We start from the raw sequence: 16,226 nt of genomic DNA on the forward strand, positions 1-16,226 counted from the left end.
CTTACTGGCTCTCCTTCAAAATACATAGAGAATCCAATCTTACCACCTTTGCTGTCCCCATGGCCCCAGCAACTATCACCTTCCCTAGATTAGCACAATAACCTGCCAAGCCATGTCCCACTTCTCCCTTGCCCCAATACAGCTCATTCTCTGTGCAACAGCCAAACCAATTCTTTTCGTACCTATGTCAAATCATGACACTCCTCTGCTCCAAACCCTTCAATGGCTCCCAATTCTCACAGTAAAGCCATAGTCCTTACCGAGGCTTGGCAGGCCTTGTAAGACGTGGCCTCCCCTGCCACTTCTTCTACCCCATGCACGCTGCTGGGTAAGGACGCACATTCCCACTCAGCCTTCGCTCCAGCTCTCCATCCCACTCCACCTGGCATGTACCTTCGCCTCGCCATGTCTTCCTGGCTAACTCTACCAAGTCCCAGCCTCACTGTCCTCCTGCTCACATCTCACTATCTCAACGCAGTGACCCAGCCACCCTCTCAATGCTGCAGCCAGCTCCCACCCTCCACCCCCATGGGCATCCCCAGCCCTCTTTCCCCTGCTCTGCTTTTTCCTCCCTCCATACCACTTACTGTCAACTGCCAAAGGGCTAAAAATCAAAATTCTAACAGGAATTCAGGTAGGCTATGGTGACACAGGAAGGCTCCTCTGACTTTAATGTCTGTCTGGCAAAGGGCGGCGTGATCCTGTGTGAGGGACTGTCCTGAGGGACACAGTAAGGACCTAGTAGGTACAAATCAGTCATCAGAGATGGATGAAAATGAAATCGCCAGCAATTAAGAAATCCCAAGGGCACGACCAAAGCTAAGAAGCGTAAGTTACAGAAGGGTTGATTTGTCCATCAGCATAAGGGTCAGAGCTGCCCAAAGACAAAAAAGGCACCACAGGAGGGCACAGTCCCCTTCTGCTGTGGGGTTTCAGTGTAGCAGCATGAGCCTCAGCAGGGATGCCACAGAGAGCATCGAGCATCCCTCAGGGGACAGAGGTGGCCTTCGTCACTGATGGAGATATCCAAGAATGAGGGAGGAGGTGGGCAGAGGGCCTGTCTATACTTTTTGTCAGGGCTTATAGAAATAGCTGAATGCATACATCTTCCTATCTTCTGCTGTTAATCCTTTTGTTACACACATAAGGGGTCAACCGTTTAGTGTGTATTAAACACATGCCAAGGCCTATATGGACACAGATGCCATTCCTGAAGGTTATGTCCGTCAGACAACAAACACACAGGGCTCAGGAGACATACACGGCTTATGCTCGCCAACATTACGAAACAACGCGGTATTCCCACGAATAACTGAATGAGGAAACGTGACAGAAACAGGATTGGTGAAGTACCAAACCAAACGGCATGCAGAGACAAACGCCGAGAGACATTCTGGGAAACAGCACCCCACGGGGCCAACGGGTGTTTCTAAGAACTCCGCATATTTTAGGCCTTTTGTAAGTTAAAACCTAGTTCATGTGGCAGACAGGCTGGAAATGTGGGCTCTCTCCTACATTGCTCTGCTCCCCTCATCACCCTCCTCATTCCCACATCATCTTGTGGCCAGAGAACACGACCATCTGTGGGAGCACACGCACAGCACACCCGCACACACTACCCCCGGGCAAGGACTCCTGCTCATGAAAATCAAACAAAGAAGAACAAGGAAAAAGAGGCAGAGGACATAGCGTCCCACTCAGAGCACTGCCTGTTAAGCGTTTGTTTCTGAGGCCAGCAGCTAGCTCTAAGATTTATTTTACATGTGCTGTGTTTACATACATCAGTAAATACGGCTTCTATTTCGCTTTGTAACAGCAGCTATAAATTATATGTTGGAAGCGTTTGGCTCCTCTCTTCCCATAAAGGTCTGGCAGGGATTACCGAGGCCCCAACACGGGGAGGCCCAGGATTGGTGGGGAGCACCTTCTTTCATCCATATCCTTAAATTAATTAACTCATCCAATAAGCATCTATTGAGAACAAACTATGTGCCAGGAACCATTAGAGATGCTTCAATAAGCAGCAGGAACAAAATAAACAAAAATCCCTGGTTTTGTGGAACTTATAATCTAGTGAAATTCATCCACCTCTCTTCAATTTCTACATTCAGAGCTGTCAACCCATCTGGGGTTGGACACAGGAGCAGGTAAATGCGAAGCAAACAGAGCACTATAAATAACTACAGGAATTATTATGAGTGTGAATTGTTTCTGAAGGCTTACTATGTGCCAGCCACCGTGCTAAGCACTGTAAGTACTAACTCATCTAACAGTCATAAAAATGCTATCAGTAGGTTCTACCAAGATTCTGTCACAGATGAGGCAACTGAGGCACCCGGCCATCTGGCCAGGAAATGGAGTGAAGAAACTCAGACGTTCCAGCTCCAGAACCCACACTCCTCGCTCTGCTCTAGAATCGGGCCACTTACAGCAGAGAGAGGGGTTCCAGTCAGTATCACTTCCAGAGGCATCTCTCGGTCCCACAGCCCACCCTTTAGTCAGAACAGCAACGGGAGTATCCAGGCATGGTCCACTGGTGCCTGTCACACGCGTAGCTATGGAATGGGATCTGCGAACAGCACCAGGGAGACTCCATTTTCATCTACTGTAAATGTATTGCTAATGCCGGTTAATCATGTGGAGATAAGTGATCCTACTGCTCAGCCCAATTAAACACACTATTTAAATACACTGTGGCTTCAAACAGATCTGTCTCAACAAGTCATTCTAAATGCTTACTCTGTGAACATTTTACTACTTGTCCTCAGCTCCAATTGTGTTTATTTAGCATTTCATTTGATTAATAAAGCTCTCATGTGATAGGTTCCCCTATAGATAATAATAGCTCAGAAAAAAACAAATACACAGAAAAAGAGAGAAAAGGTGATCTCAGACTGGAAAATAAAATCTCAGGAGGGGGTTAGCATCAAATAAGGAAGAATCACGCTACTCAGGCTTTGTGATATTAATCCAGGATAATCTTGGTTTTCAAGATTTTAGTTATGTCTAATACAAAGGAACTTTCAGAATTTCCTCTCTCTCTAGCACGCGCACGCACACACACACACACATAAAATCACTCTCAACAATATACTCGCTTTTCTATTTTGTTTGCTTTTCTTTCAAAGGTGTTTAAATAACAGAAATGTAGCCAATATTTACCAAACGCTTACTATGTTACCACTGTGCTAAGCACATTACATACGTCTCATTCACTCCCCGCTGCTGCAGTAACTCTGCCAAGCAGGTATCATTACCATGCTCTCCACCTCACACATAAGGAAACTGAGGCCCTGAGGAAGTAAACCACTTGCTCCCCGTCACTCGGCTGACAGGTAGCAGGCCCGGTGCTTGCTGGTCTCCATAGCTGCACCCATTCCACAGCATTCTACCTCTTCCCTGTGTAGCTGAAAGACTGCACAAGATTTCTGACCAAAGAGAGGATGAAATACACAAGAAGAGGCTTTTCTCACGAAACTGGAAGAGTGATACCTCCTTTCTGGGTGGCAGAAATACAGGATCACACGTCACTTTCAACTGACTCCAAATGCAGAGGCCCGGGGGTTCCTGAGCAGCTCCAGGTGCGCAGCTCGGGCCCAGGAGGCTGCAGCTGAAGGGAGAGCAGCCCTGTAACCTGTTCAGACGCTCTCTGGGGGAGAAAGCTTTCTGAGAACTGAGAAAGCATGGAAAATAAAGTGGGCTTGCTAATAATCTCCCTCCAGGTCCCGCCCTCCACGCCTCCCGGTCAGTGGTGGTTTCCCACCCTTAAGGCTAGAAAAGTTGGCTTAATGATGTAAATCTGAAGAAGCCTAGAGAGGAAAGAGAAAGGAAAAGGTCTCTAGCACCTTCACACAACAGGATACATTGGAATGCATTTTCTTCAAATTTCTCATCACAAGACTACAGAAACTGAAACTGAAGTTTTTTCATGTTAAGTACCTTACCTTTTTGTTTTGTTTTGGTTTTGGTTTTTGGTTTTTTTGAGATGGAGTCTCACTCTGTCGCCCAGGCTGGACTGCAGTGGCGCGATCTCATCTCACCGCAATCTCTGCATCCTGGGTTCAAGCAGTTCTCCTGCCTCAGCCTCCCGAGTAGCTGGGATTACAGGCATGCACCACCACGCCCAGCTAATTTTTGCATTTTTAGTAGACATGAGGTTTCACTATGTTGGCCAGGATGGTCTCCATCTCCTGACCTCGTGATCCACCTGCCTCGGCCTCCCAAAGTGCTGGGATTACAGGCGTGAGCCACCGCACCCAGTCCAAGTGCCTTACCTTTTAAGACCCCACTGGCCGACCATAAAAGGACTGGAAAATGTGGAAATATTTCCACTTGCCAGTCTTCATTACGACCTTCAGAATGACCCATCCAAACTACAGAAACCACGTGCTTCCCTCCAGCATCTGAGATCATGGTCTGGGTCTCCGCTCTTCCAGGTATATGCAGTACAGGCACTCCACGTTCTAAGAGGACGGAAGCTGCCCATCGAGCAGACAGGAGGAAGCACAGAGCGTAACCATCAGTGCTGTTGCTATGCCATGCTGTCCTGCTGGATGTGGCCTCCAACTGCCATGGGTGAGCGAGGGTGATGGGAAAGACGACACCACGACAGGTGGGGAAACTGAGTCTCCAGGCTTGCCACACACCCTCATTTCTTCCAGGAGCAATCAGATAGAATACTTCAATTTGAAAACATTATACATCTCAAATGTAATTAAGAAATTCTACTGGCATGAATATGTAATGTACACATTGCTTTACAGATGCCTTTTTTGCCCGACAGGCTGGTGCCGACTTTAATTTGGAAGAAATCCATTTTCATACAAAGGTAACCAAGAGTGACAGGAAATAGGAAGCCTACATCATTTATCTTCTGTGAACTTTAGAAAAAATCAGTTAATTGCTTTTCTAGGAAGCTATTTTATGGAATCACAGCGCTTCATCTTTCTATTCTTTTTCATGGCATAAACGGCGATTTTAAAATGCCCTTCATGAAAATTCTATGATTCATCAATACATCTTAGACTATTTAATTACTTATTTTAACAAATAAAATTCTGATCAACCACAAATGGTTTCTCTGTTCTTATAGATAAATTATCAACCACTACGAAAACATCTAGGATATCACAGTCTACTGACTGATATTCAAATTCAGGTATCCCTTTCCTTACCACTGACTAAGCTATGGGCACCAGCTCCTGGCTTCCTTTGCTCCCCTGGCTTATCAAACGAATTCTGTTCCCAGCCACTGGAGCCCTCTGCAACAGCAGTTTCAAACTATCACTACTTATTAAATTGCAAACAGCAAACTATAATGTGTAGGTTTTGGAATATACCGCTGGAGCTGTAACTTGTCAAACCACCGACTGCAAAAGGCCCAGGGCGCTCCTGTGTTGTCTCACTGGCTCTGCATGTTAGGTTTTGCACGCCACTGTCCTATTTTTGTGCCCTGGCCCCATCACCTAACATATACATACGTATTTTTAAATTCTACCAAGTGTAGGCTAATATAACTTTTTTCCAAATCTAAAATGATCATCTTAGTAAAGATTTTATATTATTCCATGAGCCAAAGACAGATACACTATGAAGTTAATGATGCTTAAGCCTCAGCGTCTCCAAGGCCCAGGGGAGTTGGGGGCGGGGTGGGGTGGGGGTGGTACTGTGTTCACACAGTTACATTTTTTTGAAATAATGGCAAGGGTGAGATATTTTCTATTCCTTTATTCCTACAGAAGGTCCCCAAGACTACGCAAATTTAAGGTCCCACAAAACTGTATCTGCCTCTCTAGGTTAACTGTCCCCAGTGTTTGGATCTGGAATTACACATTGAGCACAAAATATTAATTTGTGTGTGCGTGTGAAACAAAAAATAATTCACTTCAGTCCGAAATAAAATTCAGTGTGCCGGGCCCTAGAACATTCTAGAGGGCCTGCTTTGGCCATTCGTTAGTCCCTGGTCTCTCACCTAACTGTAGACACCCTTCCAGGGGGCACTCCCAGGGAGGCTCACTTAATGAGGGGCGGTGTTCAGAATAAAAGAGTCAGCTACAACAACGAAAATATGTTTTTCATTAAACACAAAACTGAGTCGGGAAAAGCCAGCCAAGAGGCAGGTGTATGAGTTAAGGAATTCTCTTGAGGTCTTTAACTTCCACATCAAATTGCACTGGATTTTTCTGCACTAATTACCTATTATTGAAGACTCAGGAATTATTGCAAATAATTTGCCATAGCAGCAGGTAGGGTGCCGATGTTGTAAGGGAAAGAATGAAGAGTTTATGACGTGTAAAACCAGGCAAAAGGGATTCAGATTTTCCCAATTTTTAAAAATAATACAGAATTGTTTTTCTACTACAAGGGTAATGAAGGTGAGGGAATTTTCCTAGGACTAAAAGGCCAATTTTAAACTTAATTTGGACTGTAAATGAGAGAAACTGCAAATTAAAAGCTATGTGCTGGAGTCTAATTTATTCAGTTAATGTAAATTTCTTGGAGGCAGAGATTACATCTTATAATAAAAAAAAAAAAAAAACCCATTCTCATCGCATTGCACCTAGTCATTAATCTGATTTTCTTATGAGGAATGTACCTATACAATGCCAAACAGCTATTTTTGCATGACCCTCCTTGTTTCTATGTCACTTTTACCTAACCCTTCCAACCCCCAAATTCTTCACACTGTGATAAGTCTTGCTCTGTAGCTAACATCCTGAAACACCATAGTCAAGTAATAACCTTGTAGGTCACTTTCTTTGGAAATTTCCCTGAAAAACACCTTCTCTACCTCACTGGAAATTAATGTCTGTACTATTGAGAGGAGATTTTCACACCTGCAGTATCTTTATTTTTAAAAATATTCACATGAATATTTTTGAAATGGTTTGTCACATTAAATTGTTTTACCTCTTTTAAAAAATAAAAATATTTATTCCCTCAAAAGTAAAATCTGGTTGATAAAATTCTTCGGCTTCTATGTGATGATTGTGAATTTTATTTTCTCACTTAATTTTTGTAGAGATGGGGTCTCACTATGTTGCCCAGGCTGGTCTTGAACTCTGGCCTCAAGCAATCCTCCCACCTCAGCCTCCCAAAGTAGTGGGATTACAGGAATGAGCCACTGTGCCTGGCCTGATTGTGGATTTTATTGGAACAGACTATAAACATTGAATAATGTGCCTGCAAAAGAATATTTCTTAATTTTCTCTTGGAATACTGTCAACAAAAATCTCTGAGTTTGAAGGGTAGAAGTAACTTACTACTCGACTGCTAACTGTGAAATTTAGTCATGTTTTTATTGTGGGAGTGAGCCCAGACAAGTGTTATAAGGTTCAAATTACAGTATTTCTCCTAATATGCAGTGCTTTTTACTAAAATAAATACTGCACCCCCCTTCACCAATAAAAAAAAGAACCCACCCACCAATTTTTAACTTTGTTCTACAGACAACACCTCTTATCTCTTCTCTATCAAAGAATGATTGGCCTTTTGGAAATATTCAGGACAAAATGTTAGGAAGAGGGCAGGCTCGCTAGTTCAATGTCACTGCATATAGGGGAAATGGAACACTTCCCATAGAAAAGCTCTGATTTCTCTCAGCACGAGTCTCTGTCTGAGGCATCCCCTGCTCTCTCTGCTAACCAGACACCGTACACAGCATGTTCTTTCCAATCTGAGTCCTCAAAGGGCATCCTGAAAGTGTCCAGGTTATTAATGACATACCCAAAAGCCTCATAAAAACTGCACAGTTATCTGCTTAAGGCTTTACTGGCAATCAAAAATTCATCTTTTTTGTTTTAACTAGAGTTTTATGAACTCACTGAATTCCAAAATAAACAAACATGTAAATTATTACCTAATAAATCTGAAGTTTCTCTGGTAGATAAAAACCATTTTAACAAGAAGACAATTGAGACTGAAATAATGCAGGGATTCCTGGTGGCTGTAAAAGTCAGTCACCACTGCTTAAGGATACACCGGAATTTATTTGCTGCTACCAGTCATTTGATGATGATGAATCAAACAGCCTGATGAATTCGGTTTTGTAAGGTGTTATGTATGTGTGTTTCCTACAAACTTTTAAAAACATAAATGCCTCTAGAAATTACATTTTGCTTCCATTAATTCCAAGTGAACATTTTCTAGAATCTATCATAAAAGTGTAATTAAAAAAAAGTTACGGTATACATGTCACTTAATTTTCTCTGCAAAACCAGTGTAAACATCTCATAGATTAAAAAAGAGGTCTCCTCTAAGGGTGATATGTTGATCTCCCTATCAGTCCATGGTGATCTCTGAGATGATAGTTCAGAAATGTTTAAGCTCAGTCTTGTCAAAAACGCAACAACAAATGTCAAATCATTGATTTCATTTGGTTATTAAGATACAAAGAATATTCTGGCCACAATGTTACTCAGTCTTTAAAGAATATGTTAAAAAGAAAAAACTGAACAGTTCCTAAGTATAATGTTCTAGAACTCACATTTAATTTTAGTTAGTATACCATATCACAGCGAAAAATATGTATGCATGGTCATATTTTTTTCTTCATGTACTCTTCACAACCATCATCAGTTTGGAATACGGTCTGAGACAGGACAGGATTTCTAAAATATTTGAATAATTCACCATATTCAAAGTTGAATAATTTAAACAATTAATTAAAAAACTATTATGAGGTTTACTTGGTAAAGTTTGTGTTAAAATATTTCAAAACACAAAAATGTTAAAAGAGTTCTGGAACTCTTTCACATAAAAATTTACCTATTTAGACACTGAAATTATAGCCTGTAAGTGCTTTTCTTATTTCTGAATCACTTATTCACTTATTTCTTAATTTTATTCATACCTCAGTGAACACTAGCTGTTCAGAAGAAAATCCTCAAACCATACTGAAGGGGACATTCCTTCCCTAACTAATACATACACACACAACTGCATTTGCTGGAACTCTAAAAATTTCATTTATAATAAATTTGAGATTTTTAAGACATCATTATGTAAGTCTGCCTCCCCTTTTAATGACGGCTACAAATCCTACCACATGAAGTCAACCCCATCACTGAAAAACAAGAAACACGGAAACTGAATTCACAAGGGTCAAGTTGCCACTTGTAACTACGCAGTTGCATGTGAACGGTGCCGATAAAGACTCACCTCCACCTGCTTGGGGATGCTGAACTTGGAGAGCTTGGCCTTGGCTCTGGCCGGCTCCGGCTTGCTGGCGGGGACTCCCCTGTACGATGTGCAGTGCACGCTGGTTTCCGAAGACGACTTCAGCTTAGGAGACTCATCAGGGGCCTGATCTTGGCCGTCCATCGGCCGCACGTACGCGGTCGGTTTCTGCTGGACCAGGCTGGGTTTTGAAGCTAGGGATGGAGGAAAGTTCTGAACACAGTGTCCGCTGCTGCTGTGCTTGGCCGCCATGGCAGGTGGTCTCTCCTGGGTCTGAAGGCCCACCTCCACATTGCATACTTGTTTGGCCCGTGGCTGCTGTCTGCCAACACCATCTCCAAGCAAGGTCCTGAGAGAGCCCTGTTGTGCTGAGTTGGAAGAAGAAGAAGAGGAAGATAAGGATGAGGGGCTCGATACACGGGGATTTTATTTTTTTATTAAGGTTCTCTGGGTTTTAGCAGATTTGTGCAAATTAAGCAAGCTGTGCCTGTGCTTACTTGCTCTCTGTTGGCCGTCGGAGGGTGGGTGCCCAGCCTTCTGCCAGCCCATAGTGCCTCTCTTAGTCTGCTGCACGGGGACAGCTGCTGGTGTGGAAGTTGTAGTGCTACCGATAGATGAGGGCTGGGTCTGGGCTCTTGAATCTGCAACAAAATGTTCATCGATCTTGTTCACAGGAGTCTGAGGAACCCCAGGTTTGGGAACTCCGACGAGATGACTCTGATTGGATCTATCAGTTAAAAAGTCTTTCATTTCATCATAATTGCCTAAAGTGTTCTGGATCCGGTTGGACAGTTCATCCCCCTTGTTAGTCTGGAGAAAGAAAAACATATCCACGCTATTGTTAGAGACAACAGAAACACGGGAGATAACGGACAGGTGCCCTTATCAATCACAGAGTCAGGGCTGTCACATGCGGAATGAGATCTGAGAGATGAAATCGAAATCCTCATCGTCTCTGAAGGTGTCTGTCAGCACTTGGGGATGCAACAGGATAGGAAGCCTGTAATGGCCTCGGGGTGCATAAAAAGGCATCTATCCGGCCAGGCACAGTGGCTCATGCCTGGAATCCCAGCACTTTGGGAGGCCAAGGTGGGCAGAATACCTGAGGTCAGGAGTTTGAGACCTGCCTGACCAGCACGGCGAAACCCTGTCTCTACTAAAAATACAAAAATTAGCAGGGTGTGGTGTCGGGCTCCTGTAGTCCCAGCTACTCGGGAGACTGAGGCAGGAGAATCACTTGAACCTGGGAGGCAGAGGTTGCAGTGAGCCGAGATCGCGCCACTGCACTCCAGCCCGGGCGACAGAAGGAGACTCCGTCTCAAAAAATAAAAAGGAACAGGTGGATCGATCCTTGGTCTTGCGTGTGTTGCAGCTAAAACAGATTACCTGGAAATCAGGAAAATTAACTATTACAACTTTAAAAAATGACCTGGATTAAGTCTTTCTATGATTGGATTGTCCTGTAATTGTAGTCCCATTAGAAGTTTTACTTGAAAATTCAGATTTGGCTCAGGATTAGTCTAAATATCATTCTTGCCAGAAATCCAGAGTGACAGGCAAGAGATGTCAATGTGAAGCTTAAAGGAACAGGGGCTAAACGTGCAGGAAGCCGGAATAACCCAGAGCTCCACACAGCCTAAGGTATTTGTGAAATCTGGGATGACATTTCATTTTGGAAGCAAGGTTATATTTCTGGCCTTTGGTAAAAATGAGAAATAATCTTAGACTTTCTTTCTCATTAGCCCTAACAGGTACTCTAATCCTAGCGTGATCCATGTACGACAAATATGTAACACAACCTCCTTCTAATAGTGTTTGTTTTCCTACATCTGAGAAAACATAACAAATGGGATTGACCTTGATATGTTAATGCAGAGATGAAGTCTGTATTATTAATAAACATCACAGCAAGCAGGTGTCAATAGTAAACAAAAGTTGCATGTTACTGAGGGAGTAGCCAGTAAAGCCATGTGAACCACACACCTCAATTTCTGGGGGAAGACCCTGCACTTGGTGGCTGAGCTGTCTTCCCCGGGCTGAACAGACAGAAGATGCAGTGAAGTGTGGTCAGACAATTCTTTTAGTCAAGGCCACCTTCACAGGGAGTGAGAGAAACAAGTGAAAGGTAGAGATGAACAACTGAAAACCATCTACCTTGTAGGGCTCACTGAAGAGAGAGTAACTAGAATTAAACGTGCCATCATCCTGTTGAGTTTCTTGATTTCTTCTTTCTCGTTCTTTCCTCCGTAATGCATTTCTATCTGGCTCATAGACACTGCATCAGGAGAAAGAAGACAGAACAACCACACACACAAATTAAACTGTAAAGCCCAACGTAACACTCATGTGAGTGCAGAAGTCTGGTTCGTGGACAAATGGTGATGATAACAAGAACACGAACAAGACAAAAGCCAGAGTAATCAGGCAGCGTGCTGGGGTGTCTAACAATTACATGCTTCGGGGGAAAAAGAATCCTCAGGACCAGTTCCAACCAGTACTAGGTTTCTCTTCCTGGTGTGTGAAAGAGGAACTATCTAAGCAACTTTGACAGGAGAAGACTGAACGTAATCTTAAGGCAGACGGTAATTACAGTGATGTGTAAATAGAAATTATGAGCATATTTTCTCTATGACAGAGCTTCTGAGTGTTATACGGGAATGCTCCTGTTCTTTTTCTTTCTTTCTTTCTTTTTGCATGGCTGTTTCTGTAGTGATTCTTTCATTAACTAGCTCCCTAAAGAGCTGTTAAAACTCCATGCTGCAGTGGTTTTCACAGTTATGAGTCTTCTTCTGATCTCTGTTAATCAGTCAAGTCGTCAAACGACTACTGAATCAATTCTTCCTTCTGATATATTTGACACTATCGCTCCTCCTAACTATGAAAAATGTGCCAGCAGGAAGGGGTGCAGGCAACGAGGGGAGAGAACGGAAATTGAATTATGTTGTGTCATCAAGGAACTCGGCCTTTTGTTGAAGAAAATTAATATCTATTCTCTCAAAATACAATTATGAAGTGGCCAGGCACCAGACAACTGGAAGAAATGAGGAAGAAATAAAGTGTTCCTTCCCCCTAATAAGGAGAAAACAAGGGGGCTAATTCAACTAGTGATGAGGAAGTGACCTGTTTACTGAAGGAAGGAAATGCACCTGTTTTTCTGGCTCCCTGGATAAAGAAATCTGGCCTCCATGTAGACAACAGAACCAACGCTACCCAACGAAAAGAGCTTACAGATCCCTTAAGATGAGCTCTGTCCTCGTTTCCCAGCAGAAGCAGGTGGGTTCAGTGACCTGGCCATCATTCTGCTTCCAGCTCCCACTTGGTCAGGTGGGCAGACGCTGAGCTGGGAGTCGGGACCCTCACCTGCAAAATGTGGTTCTCCCCAAATCAGCGACAGGGGGATGGAAAAGGCACTCGGTCTCTTTACGCCTTAGTGACTTCATTATAAAGCAGGGGTGTTTCATGGCACTGTTATAAGGCTTAAATGTGAAGGTAATCTATAAAATGGCTTTGGAGTAGCTTTAGGTGCCACAGAATCCAACATATTGCTAATAAAATATTGCTAATAATAAAAGGATCGGTGGGTTCAAAGGAACTTATAAAAATTGTGATTTTTAAAAGCTAAATAATTATCTTTAGTAAAACAGAGAGTATTTGTATCATGTAGCTGTAGGGGACACACAAATTATTGTGAAATAAATATTGCTTATCCTAACTCTGCCCGCGTGGCTGGGGTGCACTTTAAATTTGCTGTGTAAGGGGTGATGCGATGCTAAACACGCTTCTGGCAAAGCTGCTGCAGCACCTAAGGCATTTAATTTAAATTTAAGATTAGGGAATGTAACGATATCCAGAACATGGAGCCTATTAGCATTTTAATTCATCCTTAGTATATTACCCACAGTTATTAGATTTGGGAGTCCAACCAGTGACCTTCATATAACGGGGACTGCAGCCTCTGGAATCTTCTACCAACTGGGAGGCTCACAGCTCTAACATCATGATCACTGATCACTAAGAACTCTCTGGGGTCGCTGTGGTGACTGACAGCGACCAGCCTAAGGAAGGTGGGAGATGGGAAAGACACTCTTATTCACAGAACCAGACTTCCAGTTCCCAGCAGAGGGTATGAAGGTCCTGCCCTGCTTGTGGACATCTGTAATATGAAACCCCGGCTTTCACGAACATTCCATGGATTTCAAATGGAGACTGCTCTGAGGACATATGACCCACACTGTGGATGGATATGAAGTAGTCTTTAATCAACAGGAGAATTCTAGTTTCATTATGAACTTCTAGCTTTTGGAACAATATTGACACCTGCAGTTAAAAAACAAAAAGCGGCCGGGCGCAGTGGCTCACGCCTGTAATCCCAGCGCTTTGGGAGGCTGAGGCGGGCGGATCACGAGATCAGGAGATCGAGACCATCCTGACTAACACGGTGAAACCCCATCTCTACTAAAAATACAAAAAATTAGCTGGGCGTGGTGGCGGGTGCCTGTAGTCCCAGCTACTCAGGAGGCTGAGGCAGGAGAATGGCGTGAACCCGGGAGGCGGAGCTTGCAGTGAGCCAAGATCTCGCCACCGCACTCCAGCCTGGGCGACAGAGCGAGACTCCGTCTCAAAAGAAAAAATAAAAAGGCTTGCACAGCATGCATCACAACTCTTCCCTCTTCCCATACACACAGGGACTCCCACACCCATGCTTGTTGCCCTCAGTCAGGTCAACTCAACCAGACACACAAGACCAGTGTGATGCACAGAGTGGCCCTTATATAAGATGGAGCAGGCAGGTGGTCATTGAGAATGATTTCGGGGCTTCTCAGAAAGCCCCCATGCCCAAAGTAATACCTCCTGCATCTGCTGGCTGATGACTGAAATTCCACAACTAGAGAGTCATTCCTCTGGTTTAAGATGTCTTCACCCCTGCAAGAAATATAAACAGCACAAGAAGGGGAAGCACTTTAAACCTGATTAGCCTTGAGGAGCTTAGCATGCACGAGTCTGTCCGCATATTTTCCAGAGGCCAAGGGGAAGGGATCCAGAATCCCAGAGGGGGCAGAACGGGAGGCAAGATGAACAAAGGAAGGGACCACAGCAGATGCAGCCCTGAAAACAGATTCATACACTCCACTTATTTTTCAGTGTGGCTTAAATGTTTAAGACAAAGGCAATAGGATAAAAACCAAAATGAATCAGGCAGATATCGGACCCAATACATTTCCAGGGTCTGGGAGTTGTGAGTCATGTCCTACTCTGAAGAAGTTGGAGGTGAGAGAAAAGAGGCTCCTCTTTAAACCTGCCTCATCCCCCAACCCCTTTAAGCTGAAAGATACCCCCAAAGCACTCCGAGATGCTTTCTAAAGCATCCAGATTGCTAGATAAAATCCACTAATGAGGTTCTACCCACATAACCAGCCTACAGCTCCTAAGACCAAGAAGGAGTGGACACCCTCAGGACCACTTACTCATAATCTATGAATGGAAATCCACTAGCCATCTTTTCAGGGGCCGGCCATCCTGCTTGTGCCATGCTTCCACACCCTAAGGTGAAGCCAGGATGACCCAAAATGGCAACGTCCCCACTTCTTCAAAGGAGAGGAAAGGAGACTCGAAAAGAAAGGCAAGGCCTTCCCTTTGGTTTCTCTCCTCCTTCCTTGGTGGGCGGCTCTGTAGCCTCTACTGAGCTGCTTCTTAAAACTAACCCACCCATTCCTTAACTAGAACCACAAGCCCCCCCACCACATGTCATTTCATGGCTAGGGAGCTAAAATGTCACTTGCTTAAAGCCGCTGTCACTGTAAGAGAAAGGCTGGGCTTCCCACCCCCTGTATCTCCCTAAGTGTCTGAACTCTCACCTTTCCACCAATACTAAATGTTTTGACTCATAAAGACAGTAGCTTCTCGACAGTGAGCCCCCGTTCCACTAATTACAAGTGAAAATCGTGCTGGTGCTCACCAGCCTGCAGAGTGCCTCTCTCTTCATCTCTTGCCATGAAAGCTTAGCCCTCTTCATCCCTCTGCCATTTGAGCAATGTGAAGATCATGCTTTAAAAGCAAAGAAAGCTTTCCCCTGACAAGCTGAAAGTCAGGTCAGCTTCCCCTGGGATGGCTGACTTAGGTCTAAGAGAATTCCGATTCCCGGCATGCCGACATATACATTAAACTCAAAATATGCCACACGTTATGAGTTATGTTTCTTTGTTACCAGCAGATGGTAAAAACTTCTATCATCTGTAAAGTTGTTCCTATTTCCATAAAAATTATAAAAATCACATTCCTCAAATGTATGTCACCAAAGGTATTTATTTATTTTGCATGAAACTGGAGGTAGCCAACTGCTTCAATATTATTATTTGTTGCAGATGTATAACATTCCCAGAAAAATGAAACTTTTTAATCAACTCCTTTTAAAGGGCCTATTTAGGCCGGGCACGGTGGCTCAAGTCTGTAATCCCAGCACTTCGGGAGGCCGAGACGGGCGGATCACGAGGTCAGGAGATCGAGGCCATCCTGGCTAACGTGGTGAAACCCCATCTCTACTAAAAAACACAAAAAACTAGCCAGGCATGGTGGTGGGCGCCTGTAGTTCCAGCTACTCGGGAGGCTGAGGCAGGAGAATGGCGTGAACCCGGGAGGCGGAGCTTGCAGTGAGCCGAGATCACGCCACTGCACTCCAGCCTGGGCAACAGAGCGAGACTCCGTCTCAAAAAAAAAAGGCCTATTTATTTTTTTAGAATTTTTTTTAAATAGCAAATAAAAATGTAGTAAAAAACATTTTTGATCATTTCTCACTTATTTGTTTTAAATCTATAAATTGAGGTATCTTGTAGAGCTCCAGCCAAGGCCAATGATGGTGGTTAAGTAGAAATAGATGTCTAAACATGAAACTGTCATCATTTCCAAAATTCATCTATTCTTGATCCTATGGTAACAGCATGAAACTAAGTAAAAGTAACATCTATGAGCCTGATGGCTTCTCTCTTCCATTGAGCTCAAAACATTTCACCTATATGTCCCTTAATTATCCTCACAATGCCCATTGGAGAAAG

General features: G+C 43.7%; 2 protein-coding genes across 3 annotated transcripts in view; both read right to left on the bottom strand.

The window, feature by feature from the left end:
* Positions 1-16,226, bottom strand: part of MITD1 (microtubule interacting and trafficking domain containing 1) — a 977,552-nt gene that overhangs the window by 870,277 nt on the left and 91,049 nt on the right. The gene's annotated exons all lie outside the window — the stretch shown is intronic.
* AFF3 (ALF transcription elongation factor 3) overlaps positions 1-16,226 on the bottom strand; it is a 579,971-nt gene that overhangs the window by 472,168 nt on the left and 91,577 nt on the right. The window contains exons 3-6 of one of the 2 annotated variants that reach the window (XM_050755037.1): positions 14,026-14,100; positions 11,332-11,452; positions 9,675-9,987; positions 9,160-9,545 (exon numbers count right to left, since the gene is read on the bottom strand). In XM_050755037.1, coding sequence (XP_050610994.1) covers positions 9,160-9,545; positions 9,675-9,987; positions 11,332-11,452; positions 14,026-14,100 — 895 coding nt within the window. The remainder of the gene's footprint in view (positions 1-9,159; positions 9,546-9,674; positions 9,988-11,331; positions 11,453-14,025; positions 14,101-16,226) is intronic. The other variant, XM_050755038.1, reaches the window with a different exon arrangement.

This window comes from Macaca thibetana, chromosome 13 (assembly GCF_024542745.1).
Source record: "Macaca thibetana thibetana isolate TM-01 chromosome 13, ASM2454274v1, whole genome shotgun sequence".
Lineage (NCBI taxonomy): Eukaryota > Metazoa > Chordata > Mammalia > Primates > Cercopithecidae > Macaca > Macaca thibetana.